The sequence below is a fragment of the Mustelus asterias genome, unplaced genomic scaffold (genome assembly GCF_964213995.1).
Source record: "Mustelus asterias unplaced genomic scaffold, sMusAst1.hap1.1 HAP1_SCAFFOLD_1531, whole genome shotgun sequence".
NCBI classification, from domain to species: domain Eukaryota; kingdom Metazoa; phylum Chordata; class Chondrichthyes; order Carcharhiniformes; family Triakidae; genus Mustelus; species Mustelus asterias.
The window spans coordinates 46,384-70,133 of NW_027591476.1; the positions used below are offsets into that span (position 1 = coordinate 46,384).

At 55.5% G+C, this 23,750-nt stretch overlaps 1 protein-coding gene and 1 long non-coding RNA gene across 3 annotated transcripts; one reads left to right on the top strand and one right to left on the bottom strand.

Annotated features, from left to right (window-relative positions):
• On the top strand, nucleotides 1–2,112 carry LOC144488401 (uncharacterized). Its single transcript, XR_013496575.1, has 3 exons — nucleotides 1–191; nucleotides 1,688–1,733; nucleotides 1,826–2,112. It is a non-coding gene; the product is annotated as an uncharacterized LOC144488401 (long non-coding RNA).
• Nucleotides 1,978–20,014, bottom strand: LOC144488400 (transmembrane protein 179-like). Of its 2 annotated transcripts, none has more exons than XM_078206475.1 (4): nucleotides 19,473–20,014; nucleotides 14,974–15,111; nucleotides 12,432–12,510; nucleotides 1,978–2,085 (listed from the first exon to the last, which is right to left on the bottom strand). In XM_078206475.1, the coding sequence occupies exons 1-4, from the start codon at nucleotides 19,778–19,780 to the stop codon at nucleotides 2,020–2,022; spliced, it is 591 nt and encodes a 196-aa protein (XP_078062601.1). In that variant the 5' UTR covers nucleotides 19,781–20,014; the 3' UTR covers nucleotides 1,978–2,019. The 2 variants fall into 2 exon arrangements, with proteins under 2 accessions (XP_078062601.1, XP_078062600.1); XM_078206474.1 differs by lacking the exon at nucleotides 1,978–2,085 and adding an exon at nucleotides 7,248–8,662.
• Nucleotides 20,015–23,750: the final 3,736 nt, after the last annotated feature.

The following is a 23,750-nucleotide window of genomic DNA, read 5'->3' on the forward strand; positions in this document are numbered from 1 at the left end:
ATGGCGGCGGCGGCGGGAGATTCGAGCGGCCCCGGCAGCGGAGAGCCGGCGGCGGGCCCCAGCGGCCTCCTCACCCGGCTGCCCCCCGGCCACAGCCAGGCGGCCGTGCTGGAGTCCGCCCTGCAGCAGCTGAGCTCGCTGGCCCGGGCTCTCACCCTTAACCTCCGCCACATGAACGACAGTATGGAGAGGTGCTCATTAGCGGCCGCGGAATATTCATCAACGCGTCATTTGCATATGCATGAGTGCCGATCACCGTAATCTGCCGAGCGCCTGCGCCGCTTTACCGTAATGTGCCGACGAGAAACACCGCTCCTCTGCGCCCCCTGGCGGCTCGGAGGGCTCATCGCTCTTGGGCATCAGGAGGTGGCACCCACTTCACTCCTGGCTTTGTGGGGATAGGTTTTTAATTTGATTTGATTTATTATTGTCACATGTATTGGGATACAATGAAAAGTATTGTTTCTTGCGCGCTATACAGACCAAGCATACCGTTCATAGAGAAGGAAAGGAGAGGATGCAGAATGTAGTGTTACAGTCATAGCTAGGGTGTAGAGAAAGATCAACTTAATGCAAGGTAGGTCCATTCAAACGTCTGACGGCAGCAGGGAAGAAGCTGTTCTTGAGTCGGTCGGTACGTGACCTCAGACTTTTGTATCTTTTTCCCGACGGAAGAAGGTGGAAGAGAGAATGTCCGGGGTGTGTGGGGGTCCTTGATTATGCTGGCTGCTTTTCCCCGAGGCAGCGGGAAGTGTAGACAGAGTCAATGGATGGGAGGCTGGTTTGCGTGATGGATTGGGCTACATTCACGACCTTTTGTAATCTCTTGCGGTCTTGGGCAGAGCAGGAGCCCCAGACCAAGCTGTGATACAACCGGAAAGGATGCTTTCTATGGCGGGTCTGTATAAATTGGTGAGAGTCGTAGCAGACATAGTGGCACAGTCGATAGCACTGCGGCCTCACAGCTCCAGGGACCCGGGTTGAATTCTGGCCTCGGGTGTGGAGTCTGCACATTTTCCCTTTGTCTGTGTGGGTTTCCTCCGGCTTTCCCCCTCCGTCCAAAGATGTGCGGGTTAGGTTGATTGGCCATGCTAAACTGTCAGGAGAATTAGCGGTGTAAATACATGGATAGAGCCTGGGTGAGATTTTACGGGTGGCACAGCGGGTTAGCACTGCTGCCTCACAGCGTCAGGGATCCGGGTTCGATTCCCGGCTTGGGTCACTGTCTGTGCGGAGTCTGCACGCTCTCCCCGTGTCAGCGTGGGTTTCCTCCGGGTCCTCTGATTTCCTCCCACACTTCAAAGCTGTGCTGGATTGGCTGTGCTAAATCGACCCTAGTGTCGGGGGGATTATCAGAGTAAATATGAGGGGGTTACGGGGATAGGGCCTGGGTGGGATTGTGGTCGGTGCAGACCCGATGGGCCGAATGGCCTCCTTGTGCACTGTAAGGATTCTATGAATTCCTTAGCCTTCTGAGCTAGGATACTTAACCAGGATACCACCCCCCCCACTCCCTCACCAGGCAATGGGCGTAAAAAGCGCTATGCGATGCCTCACGTGGTCGACCAGCTCACCAGGAATGGGCCACTTGATCGAAACTGGACTGGCGTGGAGGGGCAGAGCTAAGAGGGCTTGCCGTACGATGCCGATTATAACTGGCACCCCCCCCCCCTTTGCTGTTTTACAGGACGCTCTCGGACAAGGAGGCAATCGATGAGTTGGAGGGAATGCTGGTACTACTGAAATTATACATTTTTAAAAAACGTATTTTGCATCCCTCTCGCTTCTGCCGCACCAAATGCTGAAAGTTTGCCTTTCTTTCCAGAATAGATTCATGAGCGGGCACGTCCGGGCGCCCTCTGACCACTGACTGCCCGATGGACGCCAGTCGCTCCTTTCCTCGCAACCGCCCGCCATGAGTAAGGACCAGCCTGGTCATTATCTTCCTGCAGTGTCAACATGGCGTAACTCTGCACCTCCAAACTCAGCGCTGGTGACAGGAGCCCACAGCTCAACAGGCTAAGACTTTCCCACTCTGGGTGTTTCTCTGTGTACAAACTCTCCTTTTGTCTGATTCACGGCACTCTGTAAATAAATACTGCGATTATTCACACAGCTGTGATCAGGGGTTTCAGTGCGTTATAAAATGAGTTCGATTAACCTGGAATCGAATGCTGATTGGATTGGAGACTTGTCCCCCCCCCCCCCCTGCACCTTTTTAATACTTTTCCAATTCAATCAAATCAAATCCAATTCAGAGTCTCAACAAGTTGAGACATTTCAGATCCAGGCTGACAAGACAGGGCGAGCGACCAAACCGTCCTGTCCTGGGCCCGATCTACATGAGCCAAGCTGATTGGAGAAGGGGGAGGTTCCTCCTCCAAGACTTGGGCTCATTTGCATCTTAGCCAAAAGGCCGAGATGCTGCTTTTAAAAATTGCTTCATATGAAGCCTCAGCGCAACCCAATGACCTCGACCAAGTGCGGCCGACAATGGGGTGCCGACCACACACCCGATCCCAGCCAAGACCACACCTGGAGTACCGGATGAGGTTTACACAGAATCTCGACTTTAATTTGATTTGATTTATTATTGTCACGTGTATTGGGATACAGTGAAAAGTATTGTTTCTTGCGCACTATACAGACAAAGCATACCGTTCATAGAGAAGGAAAGGAGAGAGTTCAGAATGTAGTGTTACAGTCATAGCTAGGGTGTAGAGAAAGATCAACTTAATGCAAGGTAGGTCCATTCAAAAGTCTGACAGCAGCAGGGAAGAAGCTGTTCTTGAGTCGGTCGGTACGTGACCTCAGACTTTTGTATCTTTTTCCCGACGGAAGAAGGTGGAAGAGAGAATGTCCGGGGGTGCGTGGGGTCCTTGATGATGCCGGCTGCTTTTCCCCGAGGCAGCGGGAAGTGTAGACAGAGTCAATGGATGGGAGGCTGGGTTTGCGTGATGGATTGGGCTACATTCACAACCTTTTGTAGTTCCTTGCGGTCTTGGGCAGAGCAGGGACCCCATACCAAGCTGTGATACATCCGGAAAGAATGCTTTCTATGGTGCATCTGAAAGTTCAAACAATGACGAGACAGAGTACAGGAATGAGATAGAGAATCTGGTGAACTGGTGCGGCAACAATAATCTCTCCCTCAATGTCAGCAAAACGAAGGAGATAATCATTGACTTCAGGAAGCGTAGTGGAAGGGTGGCACAGTGGGTTAGCGCTGCTGCCTCACAGCGCCCGGAACCCGGTTCGATTCCCGTCTTGGGTCACTGTCTGTGCGGAGTCTGCACGTTCTCCCCGTGTCTGCGTGGGTTTCCTCCGGGTGCTCCGGTTTCCTCCCACAGTCCAACTATCTGCAGGTTAGGTGGATTGGCCACAATAAATTGCCTCTTAATGTCAGGGGGATTAGGAAGGTAAATATTTGGGGTTACGGGGATAAGGCCTGGGTGGGATTGTTGTCGGTGCAGGCTCGATGGGCCAAATGGCCTCCTTCTGCACTGTAGATTCCATGAACTTCTATGGAGGACATACCCCTGTCTACAACAATGGGGACGAAGTAGAAATGGTGAAGAGCTTCAGGTTTAAACATTAAGTGGTTAACTTAATATAAGGTAGATCCATTCATAAGTCTGACAGAATCAGGGAAGAAGCTGTTTTTGAGTCGGTCGGTACGTGACCTCAGACTTTTGTATCTTTTTCCCGACGGAAGAAGGTGGAAGAGAGAATGTCCGGGGTGCGTGGGGTCCTTGATTATGCCGGCTGCTTTTCCCCGAGGCAGTGGGAAGTGTAGACAGAGTCAATGGATGGGAGGCTGGTTTGCGTGATGGATTGGGCTACATTCACAACCTTTTGTAGTTCCTTGCGGTCTTGGGCAGAGCAGGAGCCATACCAAGCTGTGATACATCCAGAAAGGATGCTTTCCATGGTGCATCTGTAAAAGTTGGTGAGAGTCGTAGCTGAGATGCCAAATTTCCTTAGTCTTCTGAGAAAGTAGAGGCATTGGTGGGGCTTTCTTAACTATAGTGTCGGCGTGGGGGGGACCAGGACAGGTTGTTGGTGATCTGGACACACAAAAACCTGAAGCTCTCGACCCTTTCTACTTCACCCCCGTTGATGTAGACAGGGGCATGTTCTCCTTTACGCTTCCTGAAGTCGATGACAATCTCCTTCGTTTCGTTGACTTGTGGTGTTGGGGCAGCGGGTGACCAAGTACCAGGGACACAGCTGAGGAGAGTCTGCGCCCCCTTGGGAGGTGGGGGGATGTGGGGTGACCAAATAAACTCAATCAACGAACCGAGGGGTAAATTGAAAGGCAGCCCTTTAAGGGGGATACTGCACCAAAGGAAACAGAATGTCAAGGGAATCTTAAAATATCAAGACAAAACATGATTGAAGTGGGGTTCGATAAAACACCCCCCAAGTCCCCCCCCAACCCGCTGTGGTGGGCAGTGGGTACGGAATGCCTCAATCGTGCCAGGTGGGGAGGCGGGGGACACACCTTGTGCTCCTCTCCATTGACACATCTTTGGACACTAAGGGGCAACTTAGCATGGCCAATCCATCTAATCTGCACATCTTTGGACACTAAGGGGCAATTTAGCATGGCCAATCCACCTAACCTGCACATCTTTGGACACTCAGGGGCAATTTAGCATGGCCAATCCCCCTAACCCGCACATCTTTGGACACTAAGGGGCAATTTAGCATGGCCAATCCACCTAACCTGCACATCTTTGGACACTAAGGGGCAATTTAGCATGGCCAATCCACCTAACCTGCACATCTTTGGACACTAAGGGACAATTTAGCATGGCCAATTCACCTAACCTGCACATCTTTGGACACTAAGGGGCAATTTAGCATGGCCAATCCACCTAACCCACACATCTTTGGACACTAAGGGGCAATTTAGCATGGCCAATCTATCTAATCTGCACATCTTTGGGCACTAAGAGGCAATTTAGCATGGCCAATCCACCTAACCCACACTTCTTTAAACGGAGCTGTGGAAGGGGAGAGTTTGCAGAATGCTGAGTGCTCCTGGGCCCTTCGTTACATGTAGATTTGTGATACGGACGTGCCTTTCTGCCCCGCCGTTGCCCCATCCCGAACTCAGGATCTCCCTACCCCAAAAATCGCTTTGCAGAATTGTGGCACAGTGGGTTGGCACTGCTGCTTCACAGCGCCGGAGACCCAGGTTCGATTCCCGGCTCGGGTCTCTGTCTGTGTGGCGTCTGCACGTTCTCCCCGTGTCTGCGTGGGTCTCCTCCGGGTGCTCCGGTTTCCTCCCACATACTCTATGAACGGTATGCTTTGTCTGTATAGCGCGCAAGAAACAATACTTTTCACTGTATCCCAATACAGGTGACAATAATAAATCAAATCAAATATTAAGTTGATCTTTCTCTACACCCTAGCTGTGACTGTAACACTACATTCTGCACTCTCTCCTTTCCTTCTCTATGAACGGTATGCTTTGTATAGCGCACAAGAAACAATACTTTTCACTGTATCCCAATACATGTGACAACAATAAATCAAATCAAGAGATCTGACCCACTATGGTCTATACCTCCCTGCCTGCAGTTGACCATGTGAGTGCCTCACGGACAGGGGGGGGGCATTGCAAAGGGCCCCACTACCTCTGTTTTAGTTGGAGGGGGGGTTAGTATCTTCCAGAGTCCCAGCAACCCTGGCCAGCCCCCGTCACAGAGTGAGGAATGGTCAGGAATCACAGCGGGGGGATGGGGACTGAGGGATGAGATAAGCGGCAGCATCTGGCTGAGACATTCCCCAGGGAAAGGCAGCCTTTCCTGGGAAGCTAATTGGCACTCAGCCTCCGAGACACAGCTGCTCAGCCGAGCAGACCCATTACACCAGAGCAACCCCATCAATCCCACTCTCCCCTCGCTCCGACTGAAGGCTCCCCCTCCCCCCTGCCCCTCAACCCACCATCAGCCTCTCAAACAAACAGCTGCGGGGGCCAGGGTCTCCCGGGTCTCTCGGTTACCACAGAAACATCGGCCCAGCTGCCCTCGGATTTATCTACAGTCTGCTGGGAGTTGTGGGGGGGGGATTATTTGGTGGGGTTGAGGGAGAGAGCGAGAGAAAAAGAGAGAGAGGACGAGGCAGAGAGTTGGGGGAGGGGGAGGGAGGGAGGGGAGGCAGAGAGAGGGGGGGAGGGGGAGGCAGAGAGAGGGGGGGAGGGGGAGGCAGAGAGAGGGGGGAGGGGGAGGGAGAGAGGGGGGGAGGGGAGGCAGAGAGAGGGGGAGGAGGAGGCAGAGAGAGAGATGGGGGAGGCAGGGAGGGAGACAGAGAGAGATGGGGGGAGGCAGGGGGAGGCAGAGAGGGAGGGGGAGGCAGAGAGAGGGAGGGGGGAGCAGAGAGGTGGAGGGGGGAAGCAGAGAGAGCGGGGAGGGGGAGGGATAGGGGGTGCAGAGAAAGGGAGGGAAAGGGGGGAGGGAGGCACAGAGAGAGAAGGGGGGGGGGCAGGGAGGGGGAGAGGAAAAGGCAGAGAGAGGGGGCCAGGGAATTAGATTGAGAAATTGGGGGAAGACACAGAGAGAGGTGCAGAAATAGGGAGACAGAGGGGAAGGTTCTGGGAGCGAGAGAGATTGGGAGAGGGAGCGACAGAGCTCCTAGGTGACAGTTCTGTCACATCTGTTCCCATGTTTGAGTGGGAAAAGGACCTGGAAGGGTCCAGGCAGGCCGAGAGAAACAGAGACAGATAGAGAGAGGGAGACACAGAGAGACCATGAGAGAAATAGAGAGAGAGAAACTGGTAGGGAGACACTGACAGACAAGAAACAGAGAGAGAGACTGAGCGAGAGAGAGAAAGAGCGAGAGAGAAACAGGCAGAGAAAGACAGAGAGGGAGAGAAACAGGCAGAGAAAGACTGGGCGAGATAGAGAGAGAGGCAGGGAAAGACAGCGAGAGAGAGAGAGGCAGAGAAAGACAGAGAGAGAGAGACGGAGAGAGAGAGAGACAGAAAGAAATGGAGGGGCAGATAAAGACAGAGAGAGAGAGAGACAGAGAAAGAGAAATGGAGGGGCAGATAGAGACAGAGAGAGAGAGAGACAGAGAAAGAGAAATGGAGGGGCAGATAGAGACAGAGAGAGAAAGAGAAATGGAGGGGCAGATAGAGACAGAGAGAGGACTATAAAGGGGTTACATCATGAGATAATGAATGGAGAAATGTGCAGAGAGAGAGAGGCTGGAGAATTCACCACAGGACACAGTCTCATTCTCACTGTAGTTTAATAAATAGAAATGGATGAGAGACAGGTCGATGCTCCAGTAACACTGTTTATACAGATAATAAATTAAACTAAACCTCCGGTCCATGAGCCACAGCGGGCAGCGCTGGAGCCCAGCCTCAGAGTGTGAGACAGGGGGGCTGGAGGGGGGGTCTCGTATCTCCCCCCTGACCCCCCTGGATTTTACCAGCACAACCTTTCCAATAAAGTCAGGATCCACCCTGTGCGGTGACCCCCATCTCACAGCTCCGAGGGACCACAGTCCCAGGGCCCTGAAACCACCGCCCCCCCCCTTTAAGTCATGAATTCCCTCAAACCCCCCCCCTCGCCCACTCTCACCGCGCTCCCCCCAACTCCCTCGCCCACCCCACCCCCCCTCCCCAACCCCCTCGTCAACTCTCCTCAGGGTGACAGCACCTCAGTTCCAAGGAACCACGCCCAAAATGACCTTTCTTCACCCGCAACCCAGGGCAATGGGGTGGAGGGGGCTATTCGACCAAGGCGGGCATCACGGGGGCACAAAGCAGATCGCGCCCTCCTCCATGTGTGGGCACTTTTGGGGGTGGGTGGGTAGGGGGGGCATTGGGTGGCGATTGGTGACACGGCGGGGGGTGCTGTTTACTATCTCAATGCTCCTCCTGATGCCCCCCCTCCCCTCTCTTTGCCCATCTTAGTCACACAAACCCCTGAGAGTAAGTGGTGAGGGGGTGTGGGGAGAGAAACCTCAGATAGTCCTGGGGAGGGGAGGGGATACCACATGAAAGCCCACATTCCCACCCCCCCTGCCCGCCTCACCCACATCTCCCTGAGCCAGAAGCCCCCCACCGGATCACGATGTCCCCCATGGTCGAATATCTGATCGCTCGTGGGAGGGAGCAGGGACTGGCTTAGCTTCCCGCCCCGGGGCTGAGGGGAGGGGTGGGGGGGAAATCGGAATATAGCAGGGTAGGCCGTGGGGGCAAACACAACAGAAAGGAGCCTCGTTCAGGGAGGACTGCAAATGCCAACAACCAAGTCAAAGCGGAGGCCAATACCTGCCTCACCTCACCCCGGCCCTCAGGGGGCAGGGGTCAACTCATCGATCCCGCTAAAAGGCTTTCTCTAACTAGGCCCGAGGCCTCGGGCCCGCCCGACCGCAGTGTGCACCGGCCTTTACCCAGCTGGCTGGCTCCGGGGCCCTGGCACTGCCCACCCGCCATAGGGTGGGCTCAGATGAAGACGCTGGGGAGGTCGGCCTGCTCCTCAGAGGGAGGCCGCCCGCGGGTGGAGCGGTTCAGCAGCAGCTCCTTCTCCCGGGACAGGCAGCGGGCCAGCTCCTTGCGCTTGTAGTTGCGGTAGACCTTGAGGAAGGACAGGACACACAGCAGCACCCATACCGTCCAGACACTCCAGAGACCAAACTGCAAAATAGGGGAGAGACAGAGAGAGACGGAGAGAGAGAGAGGGGAGAGAGAGAGCCGGAGAAAGAGAGAGAGATGGAGAGAAAGACAGAGAGAGAGAGACAGAGATAGAGAGACAGAGAGAAAGAGAGGGGACAGAGAGAGATGGAGAGAAAGACAGAGAGAGAGAGAAAGAGAGGGGACAGAGAGAGCCGGAGAAAGACGGAGAGAGAGACAGACAGACAGAGAGAGATGGAAAGAGAGAGACGGAGAGAAAGAGAGACAGAAAAGCAGAGATGGGGAAGACAGAGAGATAGAGAGAGATAAACGGAGAAAGAGGGAGATAGAGACACACAGAGAGAGAGAAAGAGACACAAAGAGAGCAGCAGAGAGAGAGAAAGAAAGACAGAGAGAGAGGTTCAGCATTAGACACAAGAAAAATCATCTCGGTGGCTTCTCCAGCCCACAGCTCACACCCAACACGGTGCCCATCACACAGTGTCTCGACTGCCCCCAGACCCGGCACTCTCAATGCTGCATTCTTCAATCGCAGGCTACACTAGCATCGCAGTCCAGCGTCTCTGACAGTGCGGCACTCCCTCAGCACTGACCCTCCAACAGTACAGCACTCTCTCAGCACTGATCCTTCGACAGTGCGGCACTCCCTCAGCACTGACCCTCCCACAGTGCGGCGCTCCCTCAGCACCGACCCTCCCACAGTGCGGCACTCCCTCAGCACTGACCCTCCAACAGTGCAGCACTCTCTCAGTACTGACCCTCCCACAGTGCGGCACTCCCTCAGCACTGACCCATCCACAGTGCGGCACTCCCTCAGCACTGACCCATCCACAGTGCGGCACTCCCTCAGCACCGACCCTCCCACAGTGCGGCGCTTCCTCAGCACCGACCCTCTGACAGTGCGGCACTCCCTCAGCACCGACCCTCTGACAGTGCGGCGCTCCCTCAGTACTGACCCTCCGTCAGTGCGGCGCTCCCTCAGCACCGACCCTCCCACAGTGCGGCGCTTCCTCAGCACCGACCCTCCCACAGTGCGGCGCTCCCTCAGTACTGACCCTCCCACAGTGCGGCGCTCCCTCAGCACTGACCCTCCCACAGTGCGGCGCTCCCTCAGCACTGACTCTCCAACAGTGCGGCGCTCCCTCAGCACTGACCCTCCCACAGTGCGGCGCTCCCTCAGCACTGACCCTCCCACAGTGCGGCGCTCCCTCAGCACTGACCCTCCCACAGTGCGGCACTCCCTCAGCACTGACCCTCCCACAGTGCGGCACTCCCTCAGCACTGACCCTCCCACAGTGCGGCACTCCCTCAGCTCTGACCCACCAACAGCGCGGCGCTCCCTCAGCACTGACTCTCTGACAGTGCGGCACTCCCTCAGCACTGACCCTCCCACAGTGTGGCACTCCCTCAGCACTGACCCTCCGACAGCGCGGCGCTCCCTCAGCACTGACCTTCCCACAGTGCGGCGCTCCCTCAGCACTGACCCTCCCACAGTGCAGCACTCCCTCAGCACTGACCTTCCCACAGTGCGGCGCTCCCTCAGCACTGACCCTCTGACAGTGCGGCCCTCCCTCAGCACTGACCTTCCCACAGTGCGGCGCTCTCTCAGCACTGACCCACCGACAGTGCAGCACTCCCTCAGCACTGACCCTCCGACAGTGCGGCACTCCCTCAGCACTGACCCGCCCACAGTGCGGCACTCCCTCAGCACTGACCCTCCGACAGTGCGGCGCTCCCTCAGCACCGACCCTCCCACAGTGCGGCGCTCCCTCAGCACTGACCCTCCCACAGTGCGGCGCTCCCTCAGCACTGACCCTCCCACAGTGCGGCACTCCCTCAGCTCTGACCCACCAACAGCGCAGCGCTCCCTCAGCACTGACACTCTGACAGTGCGGCACTCCCTCAGCACTGACCCTCCCACAGTGCGGCACTCCCTCAGCACCGACCCTCCCACAGTGCGGCGCTCCCTCAGCACCGACCCTCCCACAGTGCGGCACTCCCTCAGCACTGACCCTCCCACAGTGCGGTGCTCCCTCAGCACTGACCCTCCAACACTGCGGCGCTCCCTCAGCACTGACCCTCCCACAGTGCGGCGCTCCCTCAGCACCGACCCTCCCACAGTGCGGCACTCCCTCAGCACTGACCCTCCCACAGTGCGGTGCTCCCTCAGCACTGACCCTCCCACAGTGCGGCGCTCTCTCAGCACTGACCCTCCCACAGTGCGGCACTCCCTCAGCACTGACCCTCCCACTGTGCGGCACTCCCTCAGCACTGACCCTCCCACAGTGCGGCACTCCCTCAGCACTGACCCTCCGACAGTGCGGCACTCCCTCAGCACTGACCCTCCCACAGTGCGGCGCTCCCTCAGTACTGACCCTCTGACAGTGCGGCACTCCCTCAGCACTGACCCTCTGACAGTGCGGCACTCCCTCAGCTCTGACCCACCAACAGCGCAGCGCTCCCTCAGCACTGACTCTCTGACAGTGCGGCACTCCCTCAGCACTGACCCTCCCACAGTGCGGCACTCCCTCAGCACTGACCCTCCAACAGCGCGGCGCTCCCTCAGCACTGACCATCCCACAGTGCGGCGCTCCCTCAGCACTGACCCTCCGACAGTGCGGCCCTCCCTCAGCACTGACCTTCCCACAGTGCGGCGCTCCCTCAGCACTGACCCTCCGACAGTGCAGCACTCCCTCAGCACTGACCTTCCCACAGTGCGGCGCTCCCTCAGCACTGACCCTCCGACAGTGCAGCACTCCCTCAGCACTGACCTTCCCACAGTGCGGTGCTCCCTCAGCACTGACCCTCCGACAGTGCGGCCTCCCTCAGCACTGACCTTCCCACAGTGCGGCGCTCCCTCAGCACTGACCCACCGACAGTGCAGCACTCCCTCAGCACTGACCCTCCGACAGTGCGGCACTCCCTCAGCACTGACCCTCCCACAGTGCGGCACTCCCTCAGCACTGACCCTCCCACAGTGCGGCGCTCCCTCAGCACTGACCCTCCCACAGTGCGGCACTCCCTCAGCACTGACCCTCCGACAGTGCGGCGCTCCCTCAGCACCGACCCTCCCACAGTGCGGCGCTCCCTCAGCACCGACCCTCTGACAGTGCGGCACTCCCTCAGCACTGACCCTCCCACAGTGCGGCACTCCCTCAGCACTGACCCTCCCACAGTGCGGCGCTCCCTCAGCACTGACCCTCCCACAGTGCGGCGCTCCCTCAGCACTGACCCTCCCACAGTGCGGCACTCCCTCAGCACTGACCCTCCGACAGTGCGGCGCTCCCTCAGCACCGACCCTCCCACAGTGCGGCGCTCCCTCAGCACCGACCCTCCCACAGTGCGGCACTCCCTCAGCACTGACCCTCCCACAGTGCGGTGCTCCCTCAGCACTGACCCTCCAACACTGCGGCGCTCCCTCAGCACTGACCCTCCCACAGTGCGGCGCTCCCTCAGCACCGACCCTCCCACAGTGCGGCACTCCCTCAGCACTGACCCTCCCACAGTGCGGTGCTCCCTCAGCACTGACCCTCCCACAGTGCGGTGCTCCCTCAGCACTGACCCTCCCACAGTGCGGCACTCCCTCGGTGCTGACACTGGGGAGAGTTGGTCTCGATTCGGTGCTCAAGTCTTAGAGTGGGGACCCACAATTCCAAGAGGGAAGAGGGTGCGAGTGCTAACCACCGGCCCAGCAGAGCTGCCCTCCAGGGGGTGAGGGAAGTCGGAGCCACTCTTGAATCGCGAGGCCTACTTGGCGTGGCTGCACACTCACCTGGGCAAGCCTGAAATGGATGTAAAACGCCGACGTGTCAACATCCAGGTGGAGATTGGTTGACTGAATCTCCTCACAGCTGTGTAGGGAAGAAACAGAGCCGGAAATCAGGCCCGGATCAACACGGGGAAGACAGTTAGGCCTCAGGCCTGCTTGACCAATATGGCCGACGCTGTAACACACCCAGAACCCACCCATCGTCAAAACTTCCAACAATCCCACAGAGATACAAGGAATTTTTTGTTTTGAAGGGCCCTCAGTTTCCAAAACTTCACATGCGTGAATAATAATGTTTCCCAATTTTACCAACACCTCCAGTTCCTCCCCAACGCTACACTGCCGAGTCAAGGGAGGCGATGGCCCGGTGGTGTCACGAAGACTATTAATCCAGAAACTCAGCTAATCATAGAGTCCCGACAGTGCAGAAGGAGGCACATCACGTCTGCACCGACCACAATCCCACCCAGGCCCTAGCCCCATAACCCCACATATTTACCCTAGCTAGTCCCCCTGACACTAAGGGATAAGTTGGCATAGCCAACCACCTAACCTACACATCTTTGGGCACTAAGGGGCAATTTAGCATGGCCAATCCACCCAACATGCACATCTTTGGACACTAAGGGGCAATCTAGCATGGCCAATCCACCCAACATGCACATCTTTGGACACTAAGGGGCAATTTAGCATGGCCAATCCACCCAACATGCACATCTTTGGACACTAAGGGGCAATTTAGCATGGCCAATCTACCTAACCTGCACATCTTTGGACACTAAGGGGCAATTTAGCATGGCCAATCCACCTAACCCGCACATCTTTGGACACTAAGGGGCAATTTAGCATGGCCAATCCACCCAACATGCACATCTTTGGACACTAAGGGGCAATTTAGCATGGCCAATCCACCCAACATGCACATCTTTGGACACTAAGGGGCAATTTAGCATGGCCAATCCACCTAACCTGCACATCTTTGGACACTAAGGGGCAATTTAGCATGGCCAATCCACCTAACCCGCACATCTTTGGACACTAAGGGACAATTTAGCATGGCCAATCCACCCAACATGCACATCTTTGGACACTAAGGGGCAATTTAGCATGGCCAATCCACCTAACCTGCACATCTTTGGACACTAAGGGGCAATTTAGCATGGCCAATCCACCTAACCTGCACATCTTTGGACACTAAGGGGCAATTTAGCATGGCCAATCCACCTAACCCGCACATCTTTCGGACTATGGGAGGAAACCGGAGCACCCGGAGGAAACCCACGCAGACACGGGGAGAACGTGTAGACTCCACACAGACAGTGACCCAAGCCGGGGATTGAACCCGGCTCCCTGGCGCTGTGAGGCAGCAGCGCTAACCCACTGTGCCACCCATGGTTAATGGTTGATGTTCATCCCTTACCCCTTACCCCCCCCCCCCAACCCCACCCCAAGAGGGGCGGATGTGACCTCGAGACATGAGACTATCAATGACTGGCACTCGTACTGTCCCCTCAAGATCATGCCGCCTCCCCTCCCTCAATGTCTCCCCCCTCCCTCCATCCCTCTTCCCCCCCCACCCCCCCTCTTCCCCGCTCCGCCCCCCCCCCCCCCCCCTCCCCCCTCGCCCTGAAAGTTACCACCAGTTGAAACCCAGTGTGAGTTGTCAGAGGGTCACACCCTTGGAGCGAGAGACACAGCGGCAGGAGGGAGCCATTGGGCCCACTGTACCCTGTGTTGGTCTGTTCTCCCCCTTCTCCCCCACTATCGGGGGAGGGTGGCAAAACCGGCAGACTCAAAGAACAAAGAAAATTCCAGCACAGGAACAGGCCCTTTGGCCCTCCACACCTGCACCGACCATGCTGCCCGACTGAACTAAAACCCCCTACCCTTCCGGGGACCATATCCCTCTATTCCCATCCTGTTCATGTATTTGTCAAGACGCCTCTTAAAACTCACTATCGTATCCGCTTCCACTCCCTCCCCCGGCAGCGAGTTCCAGGCACCCACCACCCTCTGTGTAAAAAATCTGCCTCGTACATCTCCTTTAAACCTTGCCCCTCGCACCTTAAACCTGTGCCCCCCGAGTAATTGACTCTTCCACCCTGGGGAAAAAGCTTCTGACTATCCACTCTGCCTCTCATTATCTTGTAGACTTCTATCAGGTCGCCCCTCAACCTCCGTCGCTCCAGTGAGAACAAACCAAGTTTCTCCAACCTCTCCTCATAGCTAATGCCCTCCACACCAGGCAACATCCTGGTAAATCTTTTCTGTACCCTCTCCAAAGCCTCCGCATCCTTCTGTTAGTGTGGCAACCAGAATTGAACACTATATTCCAAGTGCAGCCTAACTAAGGTTCTATAAAGCTGCAATATGACTTGACAATTTTTAAACTCAATGCCCCGGCCGATGAAGGCAAGCATGCCGTATGCCTTCTTGACTACCTTCTCCACCTGCATTGCCACTTTCAGTGACCTGTGTACCTGTACACCCAGATCCCTCTGCCTATCAATACCCTTCAGGGTTCTGCCATTTACTGTTTACTCACCTCAGAGGCATGTTCCCGTGGTCGGTAACCACATCGCACCAGATGTTGAAACCCACGCTGATCATTACACTGGCAACAATGGTCAAAAACAAGACCGAACAGCTCAGCAGCAGGTTCAGGAAGGCGGAGAAGAAGGTGCTGGAAGGAGCAAGCAACGCAAAATAACTAAAACACAGGATTCCCTGTCATTACCATACGATATAGGAGCAGATTTAGGCCATTCGGCCCATCTGCTCCGCCGTGGCTGATAAGATTCTCAACCCCAGTCTCCCGCCCTTTTCCCCATGACCTTTGACCCTCCCTCACCAATCAAGAACCTATCCATCTCTGTCTCCAATACACTCAATGACCTGGCCTCCTCTGGGGCAACGAGTTCCACAGATTCACCCACCCTCCGGCTGGAGAAATTCATTTCATAGAATCTTAGAATCCCGACAGTGCAGAAGGGGGCCATTCGGCCCATCGAGTCTGCGCCGACCACAATCCCCATAATCCCACACATTTACCCCAGCTAGGCCCCCTGACACTAAGGGGCAATTTAGCACAGCCAATCCATCTAACCTGCACATCTTTGGACACTAAGGGGCAATTTAGCATGGCCAATCCACCTAACCTGCACATCTTTGGACACTAAGGGGCAACTTAGCATGGCCAATCCACCTAACCTGCACATCTTTGGACACTAAGGGGCAATTTAGCATGGCCAATCCACCTAACCTGCACATCTTTGGACACTAAGGGGCAATTTAGCATAGCCAATCCACCTAACCTGCACATCTTTGGACACTAAGGGGCAATTTAGCATAGCCAATCCACCTAACCTGCACATCTTTGGACACTAAGGGGCAATTTAGCATGGCCAATCCACCTAACCTGCACATCTTTGGACATTAAGGGGCAATTTAGCATGGCCAATCCACCTAACCTGCACATCTTTGGACACTAAGGGGCAATTTAGCATGGCCAATCCACCTAACCTGCACATCTTTGGACACTAAGGGGCAATTTAGCATGGCCAATCCACCTAACCTGCACATCTTTGGACACTAAGGGGCAACTTAGCACGGCCAATCCACCTAACCTGCACATCTTTGGACACTAAGGGGTAATTTAGCATGGCCAATCCACCTAACCTGCACATCTTTGGACACTAAGGGGCAATTTAGCATGGCCAATCCACCTAACCTGCACATCTTTGGACACTAAGAGGTAATTTAGCATGGCCAATCCACCTAACCCACACATCTTTGGACACTAAGGGGCAATTTAGCATGGCCAATCCACCTAAACCGCTGCCTCAGGAAAAGCAGCCAGCATAATCAAGGACCCCCACACACCCCGGACATTCTCTCTTCCACCTTCTTCCGTCGGGAAAAAGATACAAAAGTCTGAGGCCACGTACCGACCGACTCAAGAACAGCTTCTTCCCTGCTGCTGTCAGACTTTTCAGAGAATCAGAGAATCCCTAGAATGCAGATGATAACCATTTGGCCCATCGGGTCTGTACTAACAACAATCCCACCCAGTCCCTATCCCTGTCACCACATGTATTTACCCAACTAGTCCCCCTGACGGGCAATTTAGCATGGCCAATCCACCTAATCCGCACACTTTGGAGTGTGGGAGGAAACCGGAGCACCCGGAGGAAACCCACGCTGACATGGGGAGAACGTGCAGAATCTACTTGTCTTCATGTTTAGTATCCTTTCAGGTCTCTATTCTGTTATTAATACCTACTCTGGACCAAGGCTTTGTCTCTTGAATACAACCATTTATTCCCACTCCCTTTGCCTCTTCATCGCTGAGATCTTTGTGATGTCACCTTCCCCGATCACCACAAGACTCCAACCGATCACTGACCTTTCCTTTTGTCCAGTCCTCCCCTCACCCAGCATTTTCGAACAGCTGCACCCTTTAATATCCCACCCACTCTAATCACACTCTCACCCTCACTCCCCGCACCCTTTAATATCCCACCCAGTCTAATCCCACTCTCCCCCTCACTCCCCGCACCCTTTAATATCCCACCCAGTCTAATCCCACCCTCCCCCTCACTCCCCGCACCCTTTAATATCCCACCCAGTCTAAACCCACTCTCCCCCTCACTCCCCGCACCCTTTAATATCCCACCCAGTCTAATCCCACTCTCCCCCTCACTCCCCGCACCCTTTAATATCCCACCCAGTCTAATCCCACTCTCCCCCTCACTCCCCGCACCCTTTAATATCCCACCCAGTCTAATCCCACCCCCCCTCACTCCCCGCACCCTTTAATATCCCACCAAGTCTAATCCCACTCTCCCCCCTCACTCCCCGCACCCTTTAATATCCCACCCAGTCTAATCCCACTCTCCCCCTCGCTCCCCGCACCCTTTAATATCCCACCCAGTCTAATCCCACTCTCCCCCTCGCTCCCCGCACCCTTTAATATCCCACCCAGTCTAATCCCACTCTCCCCCTCACTCCCCGCACCCTTTAATATCCCACCCAGTCTAATCCCACTCTCCCCCTCACTCCCCGCACCCTTTAATATCCCACCCAGTCTAATCCCACTCTCCCCCTCACTCCCCGCACCCTTTAATATCCCACCCAGTCTAATCCCACTCTCCCCCCTCACTCCCCGCACCCTTTAATATCCCACCCAGTCTAATCCCACTCTCCCCCTCGCTCCCCGCACCCTTTAATATCCCACCCAGTCTAATCCCACCCCCCCCTCACTCTTTAATATCCCACCCAGTCTAATCCCACTCTCCCCCTCACTCCCCACACCCTTTAATATCCCACCCAGTCTAATCCCACTCTCCCCCTCACTCCCCGCACCCTTTAATATCCCACCCAGTCTAATCCCACTCTTCCCCCTCACTCCCCGCACCCTTTAATATCCCACCCAGTCTAATCCCACTCTCCCCCCCACTCCCCGCACCCTTTAATATCCCACCCAGTCTAATCCCACTCTCACCCTCACTACCCGCACCCTTTAATATCCCACCCAGTCTAATCCCACTCTCCCCCTCATTCCCCACACCCTTTAATATCCCACCCAGTCTAATCCCACTCTCCCCCTCACTCCCCGCACCCTTTAATATCCCACACAGTCTAATCCCACTCTCCCCCTCACTCCCCGCACCCTTTAATATCCCACCCAGTCTAAACCCACTCTCCCCCTCACTCCCCGCACCTTTTAACATCCCACCCAGTCTAATCCTACTCTCCCCCTCACTCCCCGCACCCTTTAATATCCCACCCAGTCTAATCCCACTCTCCCCCTCACTCCCCGCACCCTTTAATATCCCACTCAGTCTAATCCCACTCTCCCCCTCACTCCCCACACCCTGGGGGAGGGGAGGGTGGGTGCTGGGGGAGGTGAGGTGGGTGCTGTGGGAGGGGAGGGTGGGTGCTGGGAGAAGGGGGGTGGATGTCGGGGGAGGGGAGGGTTGGTGCTGGGGGAAGGGGGGTTCGTGGCGGGGGAGGGGAGGTTGGGTGCTGGGGGAGGGGTGATGGGTGCTGGGGAAGGGGAGGGTTGGTGCTGGGGAAGGGGGGTGTGTGCTGGGGGAGGGGAGGTGTGTGCTGGGGGAAGGGCGGTGGGTGCTGGGGGAGGGGAGGTGGGTGCTGGGGGAGGGGAGGTGGGTGCTGGGGGAGGGGAGGTGGGTGCTGGGGGAAGGGCGGTGGGTGCCGGGGTAGGGTAGGGTTGGTGCCGGGGGAGTGGAGGATGGGTGCTGGGGGAGGGGTGATGGGTGCTGGGGAAGTGGAGGGTTGGTGCTGGGGAAGGGGGGTGTGTGCTGGGGGAGGGGAGGTGGGTGCTGGGGGAAGGGCGGTGGGTGCTGGGGGAGGGGAGGTGGGTGCTGGGGGAGGGGAGGTGGGTGCTGGGGGAAGGGCGGTGGGTGCCAGGGTAGGGTAGGTTTGGTGCCGGGGGAGTGGAGGGTGGGTGCTGGGGGAAGGGGGGGTGGGTGCTGGGGGAGGGGAGGGTGGGTGCTGGGGGAAGGGGGGTGGGTGCTGGGGGAAGGGGGGTGGGTGCTGGGGGAAGGGGAGGTGGGTGCCAGGGGAGGGGAGGTGGGTGCTGGGGGAAGGGGGGGTGGGTTCCGGGGGAGGGGAGGGTGGGTTCCGGGGGAAGGGGGGGGGTGGGTGCTGGGGGAAGGGGAGGTGGGTGCTGGGGGAAGGGGGGGTGGGTTCCGGGGGAGGGGAGGGTGGGTTCCGGGGGGAGGGGGTTGGATTCCGGGGGAGGGGAGGGTGAGTGGCGGGGGGGAGGTGGTTGGGTGCTGCGTTGAGGGGTAGGGGATGCAGCTGATTCTGAGTGGGGGGAGAGGAGGGGGCTGCCGGGGGGGATGGGGGTGGGGGGGTGCTGGGGAAGGGGGTGGGTGCTGCGTGGAGGGGTGGGGGATGCAGCTGATTCTGACTGGGGGAGGGTAGAGGGGGGGGGGGTGCCAGGGGATTGGGGGGGGGGGTCTGCCGCGGTGGGGGTGGGGGTTGGGGGGGGGGGTCGGGGTTGGTGTGCCGACTCACTCGTCGTGCCCCTTGCAGAGGTAGAAGAGAGTCCTCCAGGCCTGCACGCCGCACAGGCTGAGGGTGAAGATGCCAACAAAGGTGCAGAACTGGCAGGCGGCCGGCGGCCCCCACTCCTTCACCACAAAGCGGCTGATGTGGGAGCCAGTGGCGTTCTCCTCCCTCCAGAAGGCCTGGCTGAAGAGTAAGCACTTGCCCTGGAAATCCCGCCCGTTCTGTGCCAGGGACACCACCACAAAGAGGGAGAAGACCTGCGCCAGCAGGTAGGCACAGCACTGGGCGGACAGCAGCTTGTTCTGAATCTCCATCTCTCGCTCCGTCTCTCTCTCTCTCTCTCTGTCCCCTTCAGGTGCTGCGCTCACAGGCAGAGAAATCTCAGCTGGGCGTTTACAACCTCCGTTGTCCAGCCCACCCACTCCCGACTGCCTTTCTCTTAACCCTTTGTCTTCCCCCTGACAGTCCGCATTGTCATCTCTCTGACTGCATTTGATTCATCACTGCCACAAAGAACAAAGGGAATTACAGCACAGGAACAGGCCCTTCGGCCCCTCCAAGCCTGCACCGACCACGCTGCCCCCGACTGAACTCAAACCCCCGACCCTTCCAGGGACCGTATCCTTCTATTCCCATCCTTAAAGTTTATTTATTTATTAGTGTCACAAGTAAGGCTTATATTAACACTGCAATGAAGTTACTGTGGAAATCCCCTCGTCGCCACACTCTGGCACCTGTTCGGGTAACACTGAGGGAGAACTTAGCACAGCCAATGCGCCCTTTAAGACTTGATTACCTGTAAAGACTCGCATTGCAACCGTTATTTTGTAAATTGAGTTTGTGTCTTTATATGCCCTGTTTGTGAACAGAACTCCCACTCACCTGACGAAGGGGCAGCGCTCCGAAAGCTAGTGTGGCTTTTGCTACCAAATAAACCTGTTGGACTTTAACCTGGTGTTGTGAGACTTCTTACTGTGAATGCACCCTTACCCAGCACGTCTTTCGGACTGTGGGAGGAAACCCACAGAGGGGCGGCACGGTAGCACAGTGGTTAGCACTGCTGCTTCACAGCTCCAGGGACCCGGGTTCGATTCGCGGCTCGGGGTCACTGTCTGTGTGGAGTTTGCACATTCTCCCCGTGTCTGCGTGGGTTTACTCCGGGTGCTCCGGTTTCCTCCCACAGTCCAAAGATGTGCGGGTTAGGTTGATTGGCCAGGTTAAAAATTGCCCCTTAGAGTCCTGGGATGCGTAGGTTAGAGGGATTAGCGGGTAAATATGTGGGGGTAGGGCCTGGGTGGGATTGTGGTCGGTGCAGACTCGATGGGCCGAATGGCCTCCTTCCGCACTGTAGGGTTTCTATGATTTCCATGAACACTGAGGGAGAACTTAGCACGGCCAATGCGCCCTTTAAGACTTGATTACCTGTAAAGACTCGCATTCCAACCATTATTTTGTAAATTGAGTTTGTGTCTTTATATGCCCTGTTTGTGAACAGAATTCCCACTCACCTGACGAAGGGGCAGCGCTCCGAAAGCTTGTGGCTTTTGCTACCAAATAAACCTGTTGGACTTTAACCTGGTGTTGTGAGACTTCTTGCTGTGAATGCACCCTTACCCAGCACGTCTTTCGGACTGTGGGAGGAAACCGGAGCACCCGGAGGAAACCCACGCAGACACGGGGAGGACGTGCAAACTCCGCACAGACAGTGACCCAAGCCGGGATTCGAACCCGGGTCCCTGACGCTGTGAAGCAGCAGTGCTAACCACCATGCTACCCCTATTCACGTATTTGTCAAGACGCCCCTTCAAAGTCCCTATTGTATCCGCTTCCACTACCTCCCCCCGGCAGCGAGTTCCAGGCATCCACCACCCTCTGTGTAAAAAAACTTGCCTCGTACATCTCCTTTAAACCTTGCCCCTCGCACCTTAAACCTGTGCCCCCCTAGTAATTGACTCTTCCACCCTGGGGAAAAAGCTTCTGACTATCCACTCTGTCCATGCCCCTCATAATCTTGTAGACTTCTATCAGGTCTCCCCTCAACCTCCGTCGTTCCAGTGAGAACAAACCAAGTTTCTATCAAGTTTATTGGGATACAGTGAAAAGTATTGTTTCTTGAGCGTCTATGCAGACAAAGCATACCATTCATAGAGAAGGAAAGGAGAGAGTGCAGAATGTGGTGTTACAGTCATAGGTAGGGTGTAGAGAAAGATCAACTTAATATTTAATTTATTATTGTCACATGTATTGGGATACAGTGAAAAGTATTGTTTCTTGCGCCCTATACAGACAAATTCAGAAGAATGAGGGGAGATCTTACAGAAACATATAAGATTATGAAGGGAATAGATAAGATAGAAGCAGGGAAGTTGTTTCCACTGGCGGGTGAAACTAGAACTAGGGGGCATGGCCTCAAAATAAGGGGAGCAGATTTAGGACTGAGTTGAGGAGGAACTTCTTCACCCAAAGGGTTGTGAATCTGTGGAATCCCCTGCCCAGTTGAGGCTACCTCATTGAATGTTTTTAAGGCAAGGGTAGATAGATTTTTGAACAGTGAAGGAATTAAGGGTTATGGTGAGCGGGCGGGTAAGCGGAGCTGAGTCCACAAAAAGATCAGCCATGATCTTACTGAATGGCGGAGCAGGTTCGAGGGGCCAGATGGCCCACTCCTAGTTCTTATGTTCTTAAAGCATACCGTTCATAGAGTACAGAGGGGAGAAAGAAAGGAGAGGATGCAGAATGTAGAGTTACAGTCACAGCTAGGGTGTAGAGAAAGATCAGCTTAATATTTAATGTATTATTGTCACATGTATTGGGATACAGTGAAAAGTATTGTTTCTTGCGCGCTATACAGACAAAGCATACCGTTCATAGAGTACATAGAGGAGAAGGAAAGGAGAGAGTGCAGAATGTAGTGTTACAGTCACAGATAGGGTGTAGAGAAAGATCAACTTAATATTTGATTTGATTTATTATTGTCACATGTACTGGGACACAGTGAAAAGTACTGTTTCAAAGAACAAAGAACAGTACAGCACAGGAACAGGCCCTTCGGCCCTCCAAGCCTGCACCGATCATGATGCCTGCCGGATCCTTCCATTCCCATCCTATTCATGTATTCATCTAATTGCCCCTTAAATGTCGCTATCGTACCCGCTCCCACCCCCTCCCCGGGCAGTGCGTTCCAGACATTCACCACCCTGTGAAAAAGAATTGCCCCGCACATCTCCTCTAAACCTGTCCCCTCGCACCTTCAACCTATGTCCCCGAGTACTTAACTCTTCTACCCCAGGAAAGAGCATCTGACTATCCACTCTGTCCACACCACTCATAAATCTTGTAAACCTCTATCAGGTCACCCCTCAAGGTCCTTGTGCGCTATACAGACAAAGCACACCGTTCATAGAGAAGGAAAGGAGAGGGTGCAGAATGTAGTGTTACAGTCACAGCTGGGGTGTAGAGAAAGATCAGCTTAATAAGGGGTTACTATTCATAGAAACTAGAAGCAGGAGGAGGCCATTCGACCCTTGACCCTCTCATTATGATCGTGGCTGATCATCAAATTCAATATCCTGATTCCCCCCCCCATATCCCTCGATCCCTTTAGCCCCGAGAGCGATATCTAATTTCTTCCTGAAATCACACAACGTTGTGGCCTCGACTACTTTCTGTGGGAGTGAATTCCACCGCTCTCTGGGTGAAGAAATTTCTCCTCACCTCAGTCCGAAAAGGTTTACCCCCTTATCCTCAAACTCTGACCCCCTAGTTCTGGACTCCCCCCACCATCGGGAACATTCTTTCTGAATCTACCCTGCCTAATACATTGGGGAGAATGAAAGGAGAGGGTGGAGAATATTATGTTGCAGTTACATATCGGGTGCAGAGAAAGATCAGCTTAATGTGTGATAGGTCCGTTCAAAAGCAGCACGGTGGCACAGTGGTTAACGCTGCTGCCTCACAGTGCCATGAACACAGGCCTTGGGTCACTGTCTGTGTGGAGTCTGCACGTTCTCCCCGTGTCTGCATGGGTTTCCTCCGGGTGCTCCGGTTTCCTCTCACAGTCCAAAGATGTGCAGGTTAGGTGGATTGGCCATGCTAAATTGCCCCTTAGTGTCCAAAGATGTGCGGGTCAGGTGGATCAGCCATGCTAAATTGCCCCTTAGTGTCCAAAGATGTGCGGGTCAGGTGGATCAGCCATGCTAAATTGCCCCTTAGTGTCCAAAGATGTGGAGGTTAGGTGGATTGGCCATGCCAAATTGCCTCTTAGTGTCCAAAGATATGCAGATT

Excerpts from the sequence above, each read along its gene's own strand:
- LOC144488400 (XM_078206474.1), bottom strand. The coding sequence starts at position 19,780 with ATGGAGATTCAGAACAAGCTGCTGTCCGCCCAGTGCTGTGCCTACCTG. Across the intron at positions 15,112-19,472 it reads CTCTGCAAGGGGCACGACGA|CACCTTCTTCTCCGCCTTCC; the intron begins GTGAGTCGGCAC and ends TGCTCCTTCCAG. Across the intron at positions 12,511-14,973 it reads CACGGGAACATGCCTCTGAG|CTGTGAGGAGATTCAGTCAA; the intron begins GTGAGTAAACAG and ends TTCCCTACACAG.